General features: G+C 34.2%; 1 protein-coding gene across 3 annotated transcripts in view; it reads right to left on the reverse strand.

Annotated features, from left to right (window-relative positions):
• ACVR2A (activin A receptor type 2A) overlaps positions 1–21,345 on the reverse strand; it is an 83,043-nt gene that overhangs the window by 29,818 nt on the left and 31,880 nt on the right. For all 3 annotated transcript variants that reach the window (XM_058715353.1, XM_058715354.1, XM_058715355.1), the window contains 3 exons: positions 4,050–4,257; positions 1,443–1,552; positions 1,109–1,263 (listed from right to left, as the gene is read on the reverse strand). In XM_058715353.1, coding sequence (XP_058571336.1) covers positions 1,109–1,263; positions 1,443–1,552; positions 4,050–4,257 — 473 coding nt within the window. The remainder of the gene's footprint in view (positions 1–1,108; positions 1,264–1,442; positions 1,553–4,049; positions 4,258–21,345) is intronic.

Genomic DNA, 21,345 nt, shown 5'->3' on the forward strand with positions numbered 1-21,345 from the left:
GATCAATAATCTAATGCTAACAGATTGCTTCAAGTACTAAGGAAGAAGGATGTTATGTAAATAAAGCTTAAAGGGAAAGAAATTATTTTGGTCATTAAAATATAGGACTCCACCATTTTTTTCTATCAAGTTTTAACCATTAATCCTAATGGTATCAGAGAAACAAAGTTAAACCAAGAGAGCCAGAAGGCCAAGGTAATCTGATCTTAATAGTTAAAAGAAACACAGTAAAAACTACAGTTCAAAGATGTCTCACACAAGTATGCCAAAGCTTTCACCACTCCTCAGCCTGCAGAACATTAACTACTTATATTAAAAGACTTTGTAAACCACTGTACCAGCACCACTGCCTCCATGACAGGGAATGAAGAAAATTTCATGAATTTAATTTGATTACCCAACATATCTACATTTTCAGGTATATTCGGGGTCAGGAGAGTGAAATTGAGGGCATTACAAAAGTTTTTAGTCTTCAAAAAAAAAAAAAAAACAAAAAAAACGCTTTTAGTCCTCAGTACATGCTTGATATACTGCAAACAACAACGATGCACCTGCAACTACCAATGACAAGTAATGAGAAGCACTGATTATCTGCTCTTCTTCCCAAAACATTTTTATGCATATATCTTCCTGGCGCCTTTGTGAAACCTCTTTTTTCCACACTTTTCTTGATTATCTTGCTAAATCCCTCCCTGTGGTTAAAAGGATAATTTGGCAAGCTGTCTTGAAAAAGGCACAAAAATTTAAGAATGGAAAAAAGAATGGAAGGAAAGAAAGGGTTGTGGTATTGCTTCTCCATCATCAATTAATTCTCAAGAAACAAAGCAGGGAGAATCTCCCACTCGAAAGTACTACAATGACAATAAAACTGTCCAAAGAACAGGAATACCCTTTGTTCCACTCTACTAGCTCAACTCCTGAGTAAGAGAAGTTCAGGATATAGCACTTAGTACGTTTGGAAAACTAGCTATAGTTCTCATAACAACAAACATTCCAAAAGTTAACTCCAAAAGAAAATGGTTTATAGCAATTTGGTGGGTTTCACCGCAGTGGTAGTTCTTTAAAATATAAAATTTAAAAGAGCACAAAGTACAAGACAATAACTTACTTGAGTTGGAACAAGTACAGGAGGGTAGGCCATCTTATGATGCCTGTACACCCAAAACGCACAAATAACAATCCCCGCAATTAACATAAGTGGCACCAAGGAATAGAGCAGTATGTTGTAATAGGGTGGCTTAGGTGTAACTGGGTTCGAAGTAGCTGTGGAAAATGGAAGGAAAAAAAACAATTCAGATTTGGCCTACAAAATTCCACAAGAAATATTTATCATGGTATCAAATTTTAGGAGAAGGTATGAGTAAATTATTCCATCAACACAAATATGCTTTGTTTTCAGTGTACTAGTTGAACAGACCTATGTATTTTCCCTGTAAACTTACGCTGTGTAACTTCCATCTCTGGAAAGTAAGAAAACCTTTCGTTACACATATTGCCCTCACAGCAACAAAAATATACTTCAGGGCTGTCCTTTTTTTCTATACAATCAGTCCTATAAACAAACAAAGGAGAAATAATTAAAATCAACATTATATTGAATCTACAATGGAGTTTTTCTAAAGTTCTTCTGAGAGATGAAATAATGAAAAAGTCATTCATAGTCAACCTCAAGATTTTTATTAATATTCAATGATCAATTCTTAACAGCCAAAAATGTTTCTGTAATCCTGTTATTAAATCTCATCAAAACACAACAGATGATTTTATAGCAATCACACTAACTCCTTGAGACCACTACTTTATTTTGGTTTTTAATGATCCATCTAAGGCAACCACCTTTTATTTATTTCTTTTTAATTACTAGAAAAGCTTGAAAAGGAACATTAAGCCAATGAAGAAATTTGCTTTAGGAGTGCTTTCTCTTATAGGAAATACAGCTTTCCTATGGCATAAATACAAAAGCTAAATGCTATCAATAAAATTATGTGTATGTATACACATAAATACATGGACATAAATATACATAGTATACACAAAAGGACACAAGTTCCTATCATGGCAGAACATATCTCAGCATCAGAGACCCAAGCTAGATTTGGGAATTAAGAGTGTCAGGTTTTTTGTTTTTGTTTTTTTGAGTAGATTTAAACTCCCTAAACACAGGGCCGCCTGGGTGGCTCAGTCAGTTAAGCAACAGATTCTTGATTTCAGCTCAGGTCATGATCTCATGGTTATGGAAGTGAGCCTCATGTCAGGCTCCATGCTTAGCCTGGAGCATGCATGTATGCCCTCTCTCGCTCTCAAAAATAAACAAACATTTTTAAAAAAATCTTCATATATACAATATGGTCTTATTAACTGTAGTTGCCATGCTACATTACTAATAACCCTAGGACTTGTTTTATAGCTGGAAGTTTGTACCTTCTGACCACCTTTAACCATTTCACCTAACCATCCATATCCCAACCCTCGCCTCTGGCAACTAACAATGCCTGGTTCTCTATATCTAGGCATTCATTTTATTTTTTGGTTTTCTTTTAAGATTACATACATAGGTGTGATCGTAATGGTTGGTATTTGTCTTTCTCTGTATGATGAATTTCACTTAGCATAATACCCTCAAGGTCCATCTATGTTGTCTCAAATGGCAAGATTTCTTTCTTTTTAATGGCTGGGAAATATTTTTCTGTGTGTGTGTGTGTGTGTGTGTGTGTGTACACACATCACATTTTCTTTATTCATTCATCCATCAGTGGACACTCAGGCTGCTTCCACATCTTAGCTATTGTAAATAATGCTGCAATAAACATGGGGGTGCATATATCTCTTTACAAGTTAGTATTTTCATTTCCTCCAGAGAAATACCCAGAAGTGGAATTGCTGGATCATATGGCAGTTTTGTTTTTAATTTTTTGAAGAACCTCTATCCTGTTTTCCTAGTGGTCCCACTTACCTTTCATAATAGCAAATATCACTTGATGATCACTTCTTTTAATCGGGAGGCTATGAATCAGAAATGTAGCTAAAATGTGTAATTACAGAGAAATAATACCTGGAAAATTTACAGATTTGGAAATATACTCTAAATACTAAATACATACCCAAGATTGTAATTTCTCATAAAAATTAATATAATTCCATTTTCATGGGCTTATTCAACACATTTTGCTATTAATCACATATGGCCAATCAACCACAGGTTCATGGTAATGAACTGAGGTTCCTAAAAGTGGAAAGGCAAGTACCTAGTGTTCCATGAGTATATCAGTATTTTCTGGCTCCAAAATGTCTGTTTAACTAGGACCTTACAGCCTCTCGGTGATCAGCACCCACCTACAGTGGAAATCCTGAGGCCCAGTCAGTTTCAGTGATCAGCCCAACATCTGTGGGACTCCTTACAGAAAGATCACAGGCAGTCAATAACATGTCTAATGTATTTTATTTCCAGTACAGAATAAAACAATTTAAGCACAATCTTTTAAATAAAATGTAGCTTTCTATGAGGACTGTGTTAGTTCTGATGTAATTCCGAACGTCAAGTTAAAATGTCTCTTGGGGGTAAAGAACAAAGGCTTACTTTGCAAGAAAAAGAAATGCAGTAAGATCAATTTCTTCCAGATACATAAAGAGGGAAACTAAAAGGAAATTAAATACTATGATTAGGCTTACTCTCCTTGAGGACAGAGGATAGATTTTCAATAGATATACTGTCTAATTTTAAAGCAATTTTAAAAATTCTTTTTCCTTAAAATTGATATTAAAAAAGTTTATCATCCTAATAACATAGGGGAAAAATGGTTCTTATCTATAATTCTCACTACTTGGTAGACTATTCAAAGTATATCAAAGATAAAACATAAACATGACATACTTATTTTATTACTTTAAAATGTGTATCTTGTCATTAGAGCATGTTAAAATGGTTTTCATAATCTCATCTTAAAAAAGAAACCTTTAAGTGAAAATCCACGCACTGATCTTTCCCCTTTAAAAAGGGAATAGAGAGGATTATTCAACATTCTCATAAAAAAAATAAAATGTTTCCTTACCTGTCATAACAGTTGATATCATCCAGCCAACAACCTTGCTTCACTATTTCAATGGAACCAGAAATATTCTTCCAGGTAGCAAAACAATGTCGCCTTTTATCTTTGTCACCATAACAGGGTTCAACACCAGTTCGATTGGTTCTATCTCTTTCCCAATTAGCGTTATAGAAAATACACTCCTGAGTTTCTGATCTACCAAGTATAGCACCTATAAGATAATAAAACAACAACTTAATATAACTGTATTAGCTCTTAAAATAAGAAACTGTCTCACAGTATACCAACCTCAAATGTTCCTAAAATGTCAGTAACTTACTGTCTTCCTAGTGTTGTAACACTAAGTTTAGGTTTCCAAGTCAATCTCTGTACTTGAAGTATAATAAACATAATAATACAAAGTGACCACATTTATCGCAACATTTCTCTGGAAAAGGCCAGTCTCACTTTTAAGAATGTCCTTGATAAAAAGCAGTAAAATTGTTAATCTAAGTGTATCTTGACCCTAGGTAGACTTCTTTTCAATATTCTGTGTGACAAAATGGGGACTAGGCAAAAGTACCTGTGCTGCTTACTGAAGTACAATGGTTGCCTCGAGAAAAAGCCTTTGCGTGACTGAGTTGGGAACTACAACTATAGTTATTCAGACGTCGATATCTGACAGACCTGTTCTCAAAAATGAACCAAGTAAGCCTATTACTTCAAGAAAAACAACTGACAGTATGCATTGCCAATTATAAAATCTGAATTTTCAAGCAAGGGAAGAAATTTGGAAAATCTGTATTGCCACCATCAGCCTGACACTTTCCCAACACTTGATTCTCTGAAAAAAATCAGTGGTGATAACAAATTTAACTTTTAAATATTAAATAATGAAATGTGCCAGTAATTAGTAGATGTATATAATTCAAGAAACCAATATTTTCTAAATGAGTTACGTGTGATGTTATAAAAGTATTCACAGGTTTAAAAAATTCATTCAATGTTCAAGACAGTCCCATAGATTTTAATGTTACAGAGGATTAATGTTTCAAATTCTGCACTGTAAAACTAACTTTTAAAAAACTCTCTCTTGTCTTATATGGAAAAACAAGGTAAATGGAATACCCAAAATAATTCTAAAAAGATTTGCAAAGGAAAATTCATACCACCTGTTTTTAAAATTCATTATAAAGCTTCAGCAATCAAGACAGTGTGGTCTTAGTGAAAAGACAGACACATGCTTCAATGGGATAGAACAGAGAATCCAGAAATAGACCCACACATAATGTTCAACTGACACACAGCAAAGGTGCCAACACATTTCAATAGAGAAAACACGGTATTTTAAACAACTGATGCTGGAACAACTGGACATCTTATGAAAAAAGAAAAACTTCAATTCACATCTCACACTGTTTACAAAAATGATCTCTAAACATATCAAAGACATAAAATGAAACCTAAAAATATAAAACATGTAGAAAAAAACATGAAAAATCTTTGTGACCCTAAATTATGAAAGATTTCTTAGAACACAAAAGACATGAACACAAAAGAACTGATAAGTTGCACTTCATTAAAACTAAAACTTTTCTTCAAAAGTTAAAGAAAACAAAATTCACAGACTAGGAGAAAATACTTGCAAATTATATATCTAAATAAAAGGGCTGATATTCAGAATTCAGAATACAGAAAAACTTCTAACAACTCAATAATAATTTTTTAAACCACCAAATTCCTTAAAAAAAAAGTGGGCAAAAGATTCAAAAACATGCTTTGCTGAACAGATATGAAGGGAAAAGATTCTCAATATCATTAATTATTAGAGAAATACAAACTGAAACTAATTCTAATATTGATTAGAATGGCTAAAACAAAACCATCTCAAAGTTGCTAAATATGTAGAGCAACTAGGACTTTCACATATTGGTGGTAGGAATGCAAAATGGTCTACCCACTTTGGAAAGCCAGTTTGACAGCTTCTTATAGTTAAACATACACCTACCATGCTACCCAGCAATAGCATGCCTAGCTATTTATCTAAGAAATGAAAAGATACGTTCATGTAAAAATATGTACATGAATGCTTAGTGGCTTTATTTACAACCCCCCCAAAACTGGAAACAACTCAATATCCAGTACTGGTAAATGGATAAACAAACATCCATACAACAAAAAGAAATGAACTAGTGATAGCTGTAACAACATGAATGAATCGCAAATACATTACGCTATATTTTATGTGATTCCATTTATACAATGTTCTGGAAAAGGCAAAAATATGGAGACAAAAATCTGATCAGACGCTGCCAGAAGCTGGGAATGATGGGAGAGGACTGATTATAAAAGGGCATGAGGAAACTTTTCAGAGTGACTGAAATATTCTACATAACGACTATGGTGATGGTTATATGACTTGTGGGTTAATGAAAACTCACAGAATTATATACCAAAAACAAAACAAAAAAAAAAACCCACACACATTTTATTCTTTGTAAATTAAACTTCAGTAAACCTAACTTAAAAAAAAAAGCAAAATCACTACCACATGCTGAGTTTTGGTATAGTATCAAAGAGAAACATCCACAATTATCTAAAAAAGCTATTAAAATACTCATTTTTCTAACTATGTATCTATGTATGGCCAGATTCCCTTCATATCAAAAGAACATATATATCACAGCAGAGTGTATGGAGAGGTACAAGAATTCAGTTGTCTTCTACTAAAACAATCATTAAAGAGATTTGCAAAAATTTTACTAATTTTTTTTACAAAATATTTTCCATAAAGATGTTCTTTTGTGAACATACAATGGATTTATTATTGTTACTTTTAAATAAATATATTAAAATTTTGTCATTTTCTAATGTGACAAGGATGATAGATATAACCTGTATTTACAAAAAAAAAAAAAACTCTTTACAGGGGCACCTGGGTGGCTCAAGTCATGATCTCATGGTTCACAAGTTTGAGCCCCACGTTGGGCTCTGTGCTGACAGCTCAAAGCCTGGAACCTGCTTCAGTTTCTGCCCCCCTCGCTCTCTGACCCTCCCCCATTTGTATTCTCTCTTTCTCTCTCTCTCTCTCTCAAAAATAAATAAGACATTAAAAAATAGTTAAAAAAAAAAAAAAACACTTCTTTGGGACTCTACATTTTTTAAAGTCTTAAAGAAGTTCAGACCAAAGAGTGTAAGAACTGCTGCTGTTCTGCAATGTCCTACTACACAGGTGTAATTATAAGCTGCTAAAATCTGTGGCAGTATCAGTGCTATGGACTTCCTCTCAACTACATAAGACATAATAGCATGAGCTCACAGACTGTAAGACTGGTAACTCTATGTTCTTTGTATTCTATAAAAACAAATGAAAAAAAGAAAAAAAGAAAAAGAAGGGTTATTTCTATTTACCTGTATAAAATAGCAGCTATTTCCTAAGTTATTCCTTTTCAGAAACTTGTTGAAAATACCAGCAAAATAAGTTTTGTCCTTTACTAAATAACCCAAAATCAATCTATTCACTGTCACATTATTATCTCAAAACAAGGGAAGGAAAACTTTTTCTGTAAAGGGTCAAAGAGTAAATATTTTTGGCTCTGCAGACCACATAGTCTCTGTCACAACTACTCCATTCTGCCATTACAGCACAAAAGCATCCAAAGGACAGTAAATGAATGAGAACTTTATAGACGCTAAAAGCAAAATTTCATATTTTTCCATGTCTTTTTTCAACCATTTAAAAATGTAAAAATCTGGGCGCCTGCATGACTCAGTTAGTTGAGTGACTCTTAATCAGACCTGATCAGGTCATAACCTCACAGTTCATGAGTTCGAGTCCCACAATGGTCTCTGCAGTGGTGCACTGACAGTACGGAGTCTGCTCCGGATTCTCTCTCTCCTTCTCTGACCTCCTCCCTTGCTCATGCGTGCTCTCTATCGCTCTCTCTCAAAATAAATAAACAACAAAAAAAAAAGAAAATAAATTTTAAAAACTATTTTTAAGAGCATTATTTTTACTTTCCAAGGAAGACACCATTGAAGCACAAGAACACCACTTAAACAAAACTGACAAAAATAAAACAAAATATTGCCTAGAGCAGAAATGTCAAATAGGTTTCATCTTTGGTGTCAATTCCAATCAATTAATAGTAGCTGAGTGGAGTAGAATATTGAGAAAGATTTTTAAGTAAAAGGGTCTTGAAATTAGCATGGAAGGAGGGGGAGCAAAATTAGTCTTTTATTTGCCATCTCTGGTCTAAAGAAAAGATAAACAGGGACACCTGGGTGGCTCAGTCAGTTGAGCATCCAACTTCGGCTCAGATAATGATCTCACGGTTTGTGAGTTTGAGCCCCATGTCAGGATCTGTGCTGACAGCTCAGAGCCTGGAGCCTGCTTCATTCTGTGTCTCCCTCTCTCTCTGTCCCTCCCCCGCTCACAATCTGTCTCTCTCTCTCTCTCACACACAAATAAACAAAAAAATTAAAAAAAAAAATAAAGAAAAGATAAATGACCATTTCTTCAATTAAAAAAAGAAAACTCTACCACTTAATTTTTAAAGGCAAACAAGATTTCTAGATGGTTTTTTGATTTAGACTACCATTTGTTATTTTCCAGAGACAGAAAGAAGACTGTTTATATGGAAAATTGTGACAATTTCATCACCCACCCACTAGCTCAAGCTGATCCTGTAATCAGTCTCTATCCCATCATATCTCTAGCTGAATACTAAATATAGTAACATGATAATTATACAAATAAAATCACATCACATATATTTTTATGTTCATAAGCTCACATTGTGACTTTAAAGGTGTAGTTATAAAAAAAACATGGCAGGGGCGCCTGGGTGGCTCAGTCGGTTGAGCATCCAACTTCGGCTCAGGACATGATCTCACAGTCTGTGGGTTCGAGCCCCGCATCGGACTCTGTGCTGACAGCTCAGAGCCTGGAGCCTGTTTCAGATTCTGTGTCTCCCTCTCTCTCTGCCCCTCCCCCACTTGCACTCCGCCTCTATCTCAAAAATAAACATTAAAAAAAAAAAAAAGATGGCAAAAGTTGCTTATATGTACTAATTTTTAACAACTTCAACAATTAGCAACTTCTAATTTAAAACTTTCCAAAACTTAAAATTTCTACCCATAAATTTATTCTATCAAAGTAATTCGAAATAGTTCATACTATTTTCAAAAGAAATAGACATAAAATGTATGTGTGCATCATTTAGTATGGTGGTTCTTAACTAATTAATTATGTATAACAGAATCCCCTACATTTTCTCAAATTCATGCTTCAGTGCCATTTGTAGCCCTGGGAACAAGTAACTGAAAAGCATACAACAGGAGGGGTATTTACACAGAGAAAGTGAGTGAGTGTGTGTGTGTGTGTGTGTGTGTGTGTGTGTGTTTTCTTTTTCTTTTTGACAAAGACCCACTGATGATCTAATGTTCCTCCCTAGTTAAGCACCACTGGCTTAAAAGACTGTGACATGAATTTGGGATTTTGTTCACAAACTGTGACCTTGAGTTAAATTACCAAAACTTTTACTACCTTGCTGCCACAGCTGATGGATTTCCATAAAAATTTCATAATTATTATGGTTAATTCCATAGTTTCATAAATCACATTCAGCCTAGCTGTAATAAATCAGTAAGTCTAATCACAGAACCTAGTACCAGAATTTAGATAATACTTCTATTTCCAAAGTACTACTTATGCATTAATGACCAGTAGTACTGACTTCCTGACTTCCATTTTTCCTACCATTAAAAAAAAAAAAAACAAAAAAACAAAAAAACCAACACTGGATCTGAATCTTGGTGGAACATTTGACCAAAAAATAGCCCTAGAAAGGTCATATATGAATCTAAAATACTCGTCATATGAGGAAAAAGCAAATTTTTCACCTAGAATAACTATATAATCTCTTCCAGAAACAGAAAAGGAGGGACTACTTCACCAACTTATTTTATGAGGCCCAGTATTACCCTGATAAAACAAAATAAACAAAGACAGCACAAAAAAAGAGAAATATAGACCAGTATCTTTCACTAACTTAGATGTTAGAGTCCTCAGCAAAACTTTAGCACATTCCAAAAATGTATTTAAAAAAAAATAATAACACATACCAAGTAGGATTTATGTAAGGTTGGTTCAATATTCAAAAATCAGTCAATGCAATCTTCCAGATCAAAAGGCTAAAGCACAAAAATCATACAATCTATCAGTACACCAGGAATAGAGGGGAACTTCCTCAAAGTCACAAGGAGCACCTACAAAAACACCAATAGCTAATAACATCATATTTAATGGCAAAAGACTGAATGTTTCCCCTCTAAGATCAGAAACAAGGTAATGATGTCTACTCCCACTACTCGTAACAATGTACTGAAAATTCTAGCTATTTTAACAAGACAAGAAAAAGGAATTAAAGGCATACCAATTGGAAAAATATATATAACTTTCTATATGCAGATGACATGACTGTCTTGGTAGAGAATCCCAAGGAATCTTCAAACAAAAAAATGTTAGAACTAATAAGTGAGTTCAGTAAGGTCATAGTATACAAGATCAATACACAAAAATTAACTGCATTTCTATATACTAACAATGAACTGAATAGAACTAAAATTAAAAATACAATACCAGTTATAACTGTTCCTTAGATAATAAAATACTTACAATATAATCTGACAAAATGTGTAAAGTTTGTATGAAGAAAATTATAAAATATTGATGAAAGAAATAAAAAGAAGATTTGAATACTTGGAGAGACATACCATAATAAAGATGTCCATTCTCCCTAAACTGATGTATTGGATTTGATAAGTAATTCAATTCATACCAAAATCTCATCAAATATTTTTGTCGACATAAATGAGCTTATTCTAAACATTTTTGAAAAAGAAGAATAAAGTGGGAGAAATCATGCTTACTGATATTAAAGATTACCATAAAGCTGCAATAAGCATGACCATGTGGTAATGGAGGAGGGACAGGTACAAAGATTAATGAAACAGAAAACCCAGAAAGAGATCTACACAAATACGCCTGATTAATTTTGGACAAATAAGCAAAAGCAATTCTGTAGATGAGAGATAGCTTTTTCAATAAACAGCACTGGAGCAGGGCACCTGGGTGGCTCAGCTGGTTAAGCGACCAACTCTTTTTTTTGGCTCAGGTAAAGATCATGATCTCATGGTTCCTGAGTTTGAGCCCTGCATCAGGCTCTGCGCCTACGGTGGGGAGCATGCCTGGGACTCTCTCTCTCTCTTCCCCTCCCTCTCTCTGTCCCTACTCTGCTCGCTAGTTCACTCTCTCTCTCTCAAAATAAACAAACTTAAAAAAAATTTTTTTTTTTAATAGCACTGGAGCAATGGGTCATAGTTCAAGCAAATATTTCTTAAATGCCCTCCCCTTTGTTATCTATCATTTTAATAGTTCCTGAAAGCCCAGCTCTTGCAAAAAGACTCCCAGGCTAAATCTCACATGAGACAATTTTCATGTTTTCTCAAGGCAGATGTAACAAAATCCTATAAGTCTTTTAATCAGGACTCCTCCTTCCCCCAAAATTCACACCACTTGCAATCCAACATAAAATGTATTATTTTACATTTATTTATTGTTTTTAATCTATTGTCTCTTTATACATTCTTTTCTACACCCAAATGCCAATGAGTCTAAAACTATCCATCTTACTTGCCCTAAAAACACAAACAGCATTTAATGAATGATAAAATGTAAAAAAAAGCAGTGTAACAACTGAATTAAAAAAACCCCACCAAATACAACTTGAATGAATATCATACAACCCTCAGTTTGAAGGATTCCCCAATTTCCACCAGTAGGAGATTTTTAAAATTCTGACCAACTTGAAATATACACATTTTTGTATATTTATATGAAACAGTTCAACATATACTTATTTTAATTAATTTAGTTTTACAAATGTTTTAAAATCATAAAGCACAAAAATTTTACCAAAAAATTTGGTTCTAACTTCACATGCATCTCTTAACAAGGGTCCTCTCAATACTTTATGATTCATCAAAAAGCATAAAAATATGAATCATCTTCACTTTAACTTGCTTGGGAAGGAATATGTGTTAAAGTCATATAGAATATTGTCACTGGAAATGTTTTTCCAAGCCAATAATATCCATTCACATAATACTAAGATTTTTTTCCAGTGTTCTATAGGTATACTTTGTGATCTTCATAAAGTAACTACTTACAATATTATTTTTAAAAATGAGTTTTTAAAGTTTCTTCACAGTCTTTGTAAACAGTTTACAACAAATGATAGTAAACTACCCAAAACCACCACCCCATCAAGAATAACTTATTTTTTTTTTAATTCTTTATCCCCTTCTACGTCTTTCCTTAGGAAACTGACATAAACACTTAATATAGCACTAACTGGCATCATTTCGAATTTGTCTGCCTTCTCCAAAGGAAATAAAATTGAGAGAGCCTCAAAATATGAAAAGCTTTGTATTTGTATTCAACTTTGTATTTGTATTTGTATTTGTATTCAACTTTGTATTTGAATTCAAATACAAAATTACACTTTTTCTGAGGAATAATCTTTTAGAGAAAATTATGCTTTATAGTGAGCATTTACTGCATATTGACCATATGCTTGCACTGTAAATTAACACACCAAGATAAGGGCTCCAGATAAATGCCAGAGAAATTAGAGATGATAACATAGGACCTCCATTAGACTTTGAGCTTCTAGAACAAGCCCTGTCACCACTTCTGTATCACCAGTGCCTGGCACAGTACAGCAACTCCATAAATGTACACAAAATCAATCGATTCACACAGAAAAGAAAAAAAGAAAGGCTTTATGGAGGAAGTGCGACTAAAGCAAACTACTAAGGAGAGGCAAAACTATGGTAAACAGAGGCAGAGAAGATAAACATGAGTATGTGGATCATCAGAGCATTTGACAAAACTGCTGTCAATAGACATGAGCATTCCATATTGTTTAGTATCTGGTATAATCAAGGCAGGTTTGCAAGACATCAGAAGTTAAGAGAAAGAATTGAAATGATATTTTAAGATTAATCTGAATACAATAAGCAAACAGTGTTGTAATGGAAAGAAACCCAGTAAGTCATACTAACTACCCAATAAAAACCAAGGGTCTACAATATCACTTGTTGACTAGACAGCCCCAAGTATCAAAAGGACTGGCAAATTAGAATACAGATATCAAATTTTTGCTTTCCATAGTCCCTTACTTGGTCCCTCTGAGTGTAAGAAAGTAAGAGATAAAAGCGATTTGATTTATAAAAGTGACTTGGGTTTAGATGGTTGGCCGTTTCCAAATGTTTATGTTTCATCATCTGACCAAAAAAAAAAAAAAAAAAAAAAAAAAAAAAAAAAATCTTCCATACTATCTACCCTTTGTTTCTCTTAGTTGCTAACTCTCTTCCTGATATTTATTCTTACTGTCATAAAAGATCCATATTTTCAGGATAAGTAAGATATCTTCAAAGATGAGGCACAACAGAAAAGTGTTTTTGCCTACAGCCACAAAATGTGTGGGATATCTATAAATGCCCAGGACGCAAGATTAAAATAGTTCTACCCAGTTCTCTGGCACTCATTCGAAATATGCATTACATCAAAACAAATACAAGTAGATACAAGTATTAGCTAGACTGTAAAATAGATTTCTGATATTAGATGTTCATCTTATGAGGGCAGGGGAGATGACGGTGACTGCAGCCAGAGGCCAGTACTCCATCGGAATTAATGGGCTATTTTAGAAATTGTACAAAAGCCAAAACTGGGCATAAATTTAGAATAGTAAGAGATAAAAGGTAAATTCTCAAAATCGGAACAGAGCTCCTAAAATAGATTAAGGAAACACACACACACACACACACACACACACACACACACACACAGTTCCTACTAAAAACAATCTATGAGTCTCAATTACACCACAAAGACACTATGTACATTAAGGTTTTTTAGTACCTTATTTACTTTGGAAGATGCAACCTTTTTAGTAAATCATCAAACTCTTGTCTGATGTAAAAAGACTATAAAAATGGATCATTTCAGCTCCTATGAAAGTAAATGTGAAATATCACCCTTGAGGAGCCAGTAGAATCAAGAGTGAGAATCTGAGGAGTGGCTCACTCAATTAAACGTCCAATTCTCGATTTTGGCACAGGTCATGATCTCAACATTCATTCAGTTCATGAGACCAAGCCCTTCATCAGGCTCCACGTGGACAGTGCAGAGCCTGCTTGGGATTCTCTCCCTCCCACTGCCCCTCCACAGAGGGCTCATGCGTGCACGCGCTCTCTCTCATAAATAACTTAAAAAAAAAAGAGAAACTGAAAAAAATAAAATAAAATAAAATAAAAAAAGAGAAACTGGAAAAAAAAAAAACACCTCATTGCAAAAGTGTTCATCAAAGTGATATCAGGCACTTTAAAATCTGCAATTGAAGAAAATTACCAATACTTAATAGAGTAGCTTTAACTAGCCATACAATTCTATTAAAGGAAAAGAATGCAGACTAAAAACAAACTGACATTAAATAACAATGGGTATAGAATCACTTAACTAGCCTTATTTTAAAAATCACCAAGAGCTTTTTTCATATTTATAACCAAGACTCCTAGTATTAGAAAAGAAAAAAACCTAAAATTCTTGTTATTACTTTTGTATGTTATGTAATTTCTGTCCTATTTCAAATCTCAATTTAATAATATTTTCTATGCAACTGTAAGTACATTACAGGTCTTCTGGTATCCTTTCATTTCTATATTAGTACGCATCATAGAAGACAAGTCACCTTCCCTATTTGGCTGCCCTGGGCTGTTTTTAAGCATTACCAAGAAAAGGAAATCCACAATGTCCCAAAAGCCTTCTGATAAACATACCAGAAATATGAAGAAGGAGAAATAAATTTTCAAATAAAATTTCTGCATGCTAATAAAAACATTTTAGGCCCTATCTTTTTTTTTTTTTTTTTTTTAAACCAAGTACTTCCATACTACCAAACAGTCACTTCCAAAGGAAAACACAAACACTTTCTGGCATTCTTCCCCCAAATTTTTTTTTTTGCTTTACCTATTATACCCTGTACTTAGTACTATCAGTCTGACAAAATATTGCAAGATTCCATCCATCTAGCTCAAGTAATATAAACTAGAAACAGAACTAATATGGAATAAACTAAAAATCTAAACGTTGTATGGTGTAACACTAGACACAGTATGTGCACGTGTGTGTGATAAAGGAGAGTAAAAGTACTTAAAAACTGAAGTGCCTGGGTGGCTCAGTCAGTCAAGCATCTGACTCTTGGTTTTGGCTCAGGTCATGATCTCTCGGTTTTGGTTTCGTGAGTTCAAGCCCCATGTCAGGCCCAGTGCTGCCAGTGAGGAGCCTGCTCAGGATTCTCTGTCCCCCTTTCTCTCTGCCCCTCCCCCACTTGTGTTCTCTGTCTCTCTAAATAAATAAATAAACTTTTAAATAAATAAATAAATAGTACTTGTAAGTCAACATTTAACCACTGGTTATTTAAGGACTCCTAATGTTAATTCCATATTAATCCCTGACAAATCACTAAGATAACCACCTAAAGTATATTTGAACACTGTTAACTCATAAGTGACTAATTTTTCCCATATAGATAGTTCCAAAATAAACATATATCTACTTTGTAAGGACGAAGATTTTCTTTAATATTATTTTTTAAAATTTAATTCCAGTATAGTTAACACAGAGCTAAATTAGTTTCAGGTGTACCATTTGTGATTAAAAATTCCATACATCAACCAGTGCTCATCACAAGCGCCCTCCTTAATCCCATCACCTGTTTCACCCATCTACCACACACCTCCCCTCTAGTAATCATCAGTTTGTTCTCTATAGTTAATAAAGACCAAGATTTGAAGAAAAACATAAATTTCTCAATTTCTCAAACCTCTTCCTTAAAAAGCACCTACATAAATAAAGTTTTAGATCCCCAAAGAGATCATCAAATTTGTAATGGTAGAATTTCCTTTTTGAAAGAGGCAAACAGCCCTCTTTAAAGTCCTTACAATTTCTAATTTTTTTATTCACTTAATCATATAAAAAGATGCATTTCTTAATTAGCAAAGCTTTTACAGGACCTCATTTCTTAAACTCTTCTCTAAATACAGAAGATAGTTGGGGCGCCTCGGTGGCTCAGTCGGTTGAGCGTCTGACTTCTGCTCAGGTCATGATCTCTCGTTTTGTGGGTTCAAGCCCCAGTTCGGACTCTGTTTTGACAGCTCAGAGCCTGGAGCTTGCTTCGGATTCTGTGTCTCCCTCTCTCTCTCTGCCCCTCCCCCACTCATGCTCTGTCTGTCTCAGAAATAAACATTTTAAAAAATTTTCTTTAAATAAATACATACATACGTACATACATACATACATACAGAAGATAGTTTACAAAGGAATTGTTCAATAAGAAACTACCTAACCTACAGTTGATTACTAAATTGATAAATAACAAAAGCTATCCGTTATAATGTCTTCTCCCAAAAGAAAATTACTTCAAGTTGGTATATTTGGTTGGTGGCCCAGAACAACGCATTGATTTTATCATCAACTATCAAAGAACTTCACTTTCCTGAATACATAAAGTATATACAGAATAACAGGAACCAAGGAAAGAACAAATTACAAACGCCTTACTTCTGATTCAAATGACGAGCACTTGGGACCATATTTAAGATTACTTTTCTAGGACAGTCCAAGAAATCCTGGCAAGCTTCCAAACCTCAACCTCCCTGTTTTTAATAGGGGTAAAAAGTCAGGAAGGAGTAATGGTTGTAAGAAAAGACCTGCTGTCTTCTAATTTTAGCGAATATAAGTAGATTTCTGATAACATTATGAGGGAGAGATTTCCACCAAAAAACAACAGGAAAAGAGGCCCAATGTTTTCTCCTTCACAAATGAGAAAATTCTACCCCTCTACAACCCCTTCTGTCCCTGGCAAGACACTTTTTAAAGTCTATTTTGGTGACATGCTACATGAAATCTTAGAGGACATTAAGTATTTCACAGAGGTAGAGCATTTTCTATGTCCAACAAATATAGTGTTGGCCATACTATGTGCCAGGCACTTTGACACTTGGGTACTAAGCAGAAGTAGTGAAAAAGAAAGTATTTTCAAAATTTGAGAAATCTTTAACCTCACCTGGGAAAAAGAAAAAAAGGAGAGACTGAATTTTCAAAACAACATACTAAAGTAGAAAGAAAAAACACACAAACCTTTAGATACTTCTGAATTTCAATTAAGGCTTACTCTAATTTCTCCAGTAAGGTAAGTGGGAAGGCAGGATAGATTAACAATCAGAAAATCACAAAGGCTAGGGAATTTCAAGTATGCTTCTTTTTTTTTTTAATTTGTTTTTAATGTTTATTTTTGAGAGAGAGAGAGAGAGACAGAAACAGAGTGTAAGCAGGAGAAGGGCAGAGAGAGAACAAGAGACAGAATCTGGAGCAGGCTCCATGTTCTGAGCTGTGAGCACAGAGCCCTCCCTATGCAGGGCTCGAACTCATGAACTGCGAGGATACATGACCTGAGCTGAAGTTGGATGCTTAACCGACTGAGCCACCCAGGTGCCCCTCAAGTATGCTTCTTTATCAGTGTATTTTATTTAAAGGAAAAAATCATGTTAGTGCCTCTAAAAATATAGACTTTGTCTTGGAACTAAATTTACAAGAAAAAAGGTGAATAAAGTAATATAAAAATCAAGTGAGAAATCCTGACTTGCACATGAAAGTGTTCACTACTAATCACTGCTTGATATCACAAAGCAGCCACATTAACTCCTTATTGTAGGCAGTAAGGACCCTTTAAAAAGTAAATAAACCCTCTATAAAGGTATTCATACTAACTATAAAAAAACCACGCATTCATATCAGTAGCTCTAATGAATAAAACAATAAAATAATGTCACCCAGCTTGTCAAGAATATTTATAGATAACTAAAATTTTAAAAGAACAAAACCAAGTCAGGGATTTAAGTCATAAGCAACAGAATTCAGAGAAAATCTAAGCTAGCTTTTGAAGGAAGTGTCAGTGGATTAAGAAAGTTATTAGTTCAAGTCAGCCATCTCTTCCTAGACTAGAGCAATGGCTTCCATAACTGATTTCCCAGCTTCCAATTCCATCTCATTCTATCAACTCTTCATCCAGAAGTCAGATCCTTTAGTAAAGCAAACAAAATCCAGTCACTGCCCCAACTTAAAGCCATTCAATGCTTTCCCGCGGCCCAGGCATTTAAAATAAAACATGAACAAATCTTAGGCAATCCACAATCTGGCTCGTCTTTAGCCTCAATTCACACCAGACAAAGAACAAACTCCTTCAGGTTGATACATTCTACTACTCCTTCCCTATTTCAGACCCCTTTTAATGGCTGACATAATGGAGTGGAGTAAAACATTAAGAAAATGCTTCAAAAAGTTGAGAAAAGTTACCAGATCATGGCAAAATATCACCTCTAATTTGGAAATAGTTCTCAAACTACTGAGAACACAGTTTGATTACATTTAGTAAGTTCTTTAAATACGTATATTTAGCAGCACCTGGGTGGCTCAGTCAGTTAAGCATACAACTAGGCTCAGGTCATGATCTCGCGGTTCACAACTTCAAGCCCCCCACATCGGGCTCTGTGCTAACAGCTCAGAACATGGAGCCTGCTTCAGATGTTGTCTCCCTCTCTCTCTGCCCCTTCCCTGCTTGTTCGTTTTTTCTCTCTCTCTCAAAAATAAATAAAACATTAAAATTTTTTTAAGAAATACATAAAATATGTACATTTACCATCAAATTTTCCATTCCCAAGAAACCAAGCTCTTAAAAATTAAAATAGTTATTTTTCTATGATATGTCTATAGCCATTATCAATTCCTCCAAAAAAGAAAGCCTCATTTGGTATTTAATTCATAAGAGACAAAGGTAAGCCCTTAAATCTAATAAACTTTCTCTAAAAATCCCAAGTCACAATAATACAAAACATGTATCCTTCATCCTAAACCCAGAGAAACCTAAGCAAAAATTTCAGATGAACATTCCAAATCAAATGAGTATCTGACTCTGGTTTCGTTACTGGCCTCTTGCTTATTAATAAAAATGTATTCGTTTATTTATACAAGTCACATTTGCCCACTTTGAAGATAAAAGTCCATCCAACATCTTTCAATAATGATCAAAGTTGCTTCAAAATATTGGCTTGTTCGGGCGCTATGAAAGTAGAAGTAGAAGGAATAATAAAATCAGATTAACAAACACATTATTATTTAATACTTCAAAAGATACTTCATCTAAATCTTTCACATTTACAATTTTAAAACATTTCTTCCAAATCTAGCTTTAACCTTTACCTTCTAAACTGAGGGAAAAATGTTTTTCTTCAACACTAAAACAGTCTTCCTTTAATACTGCCCAAAATATAACAATTTTGTTCTATGCTAATTACCACAAAAGAATTCTTTTAATAGCACCCCAATAGAGTTTTCCCTCCACAACTTAATGGAATAAAATATATATACCACTGCATCCATTTTTAGTGTAAGTATTCCTATTTCTCTGTATAACCAGTCAGTAGTTAAGAAGTAGGGTTTTCAAAGAATAAAAAAAGGAACATGATAAATATAACACTAACAGTTTCAATCAAGGATCAAAGTTATAGTAGAAAATAGTCTACAATGAGCCTTCCTCAGAAAGCTTTCACATACATATCTGTAAAGCCTATTACATTTAGTACACAAATTTTATCACCCTAATATAATGTTCACTTGAAATGTCATGTTTACTAAAAATAAGTCGTTTACTTCAACAGTAATTAATAATTGATCAGTTTTACCATGTGAATGATTATTTTCTAATATGCCAACACCTACATCTCATTAATGAAACCAAGAAAAACCACTATTCGCTTAAGCTAATAGTTAAAAGAACTTTTTGTATTCAGGAATATGACAGACAACCTTAAAAAAGTAAAACTGAAAAATAGTAAATAAACTATTTACTTTTAAATATAATCATAGAAGAGAGTTAACACCATGATACACCTTTGCCTAATATACTAGTAAGTTAAACATCTTGAAAGAATTGTTATTCCACCTTGAATGGCATTCTACCATTTCTTAACATCCTCCCTCCTAGAAATGTTTATGACAGACAACTGTGGAAAAGTAAAACTGAAAAATAGTAAATAAGCTATTTACTTTTAAATCCAATACTGGAAGAGCGTTAATACCTTCATGTACCCTTGCTTGTGTTCTAGTAAGTCAAATATCTTGAAAAGAGTTGTTAGCCCACCGTGAATGACAGTCTACCATTTCTTCAACATCCTCCCTCCCAGAAATGTTTACATCCATCGTTTTGTTAAAGAACAAAGACCTACAGAATCCTAACAATTATTGGGGCTGTTCCCAGTCCTCTATTTGTGAAACATTTAAACATAAGGCAAAATATTCTTACTAATGAGCCACTGAAAGATACTAAAATAAGGCTCAAAGATGTTCAAATATAGGGCACTTTACTCCCAAGTTAAAAGCTACTTTCCCACTGCCAGAAACTAAGGCCACAGATGGCCAGTGTTTAGGTTCAGATCTACCCTTGGAAGTCTGGGATCAAGATGTATAGCAGAAAGCAAAGGAATTCAGAGAAACAGAAACTTTAATAATGCTACCACTGTTACCCCTTTTCATGCTCAGTGATGTATTTGTGCACTGAGGAGACTGAGAAGGGACGAGAGCAATGGGACAGAAGACAAGGATGGAGACAAAAAGCAGTTGGAAGGACACAGGAAACAACTGCATCCATCAGAGTTGTTCTTAGTGAAGCAGCTGGCTGGCTGCTGACTCAGGGGCCAACAATTCTAATCCCTGGCCTTCCACTAAGTCTGAAAACCAATTCCTGGTGGAATTCACACACCCTCTTCCCATTTAGCACATATACCCACCTGCCCCAATTTTCAGTGAAGACCAATTTTCCTTTTGAAAAACAAATTAAGAACAGAAACAACTGCAATGATAGTCTGAACCCAACAGGAACTTACATATCTATAGGTATTAAAAGTCTCTTAAGTTTAATGAGGAGAATGACAGTGACAGGCTGATGACAATTATGTCCCACATGCCACACAACCCAAGATCCGTCTTTAACATTAGCACTTTCAAATATAAATAAGCATTTATGGCATATTCCTAACACCTGAGGAGAGATTTGAGGTTAAATACCTAAGAAAAATAGCAGCCACACTGGTGTAAAGAAAGAAAATTTAACAAAACAAATTTTAGTTTTTTGTT

The sequence above is a fragment of the Neofelis nebulosa genome, chromosome 2 (genome assembly GCF_028018385.1).
Source record: "Neofelis nebulosa isolate mNeoNeb1 chromosome 2, mNeoNeb1.pri, whole genome shotgun sequence".
NCBI lineage: Eukaryota > Metazoa > Chordata > Mammalia > Carnivora > Felidae > Neofelis > Neofelis nebulosa.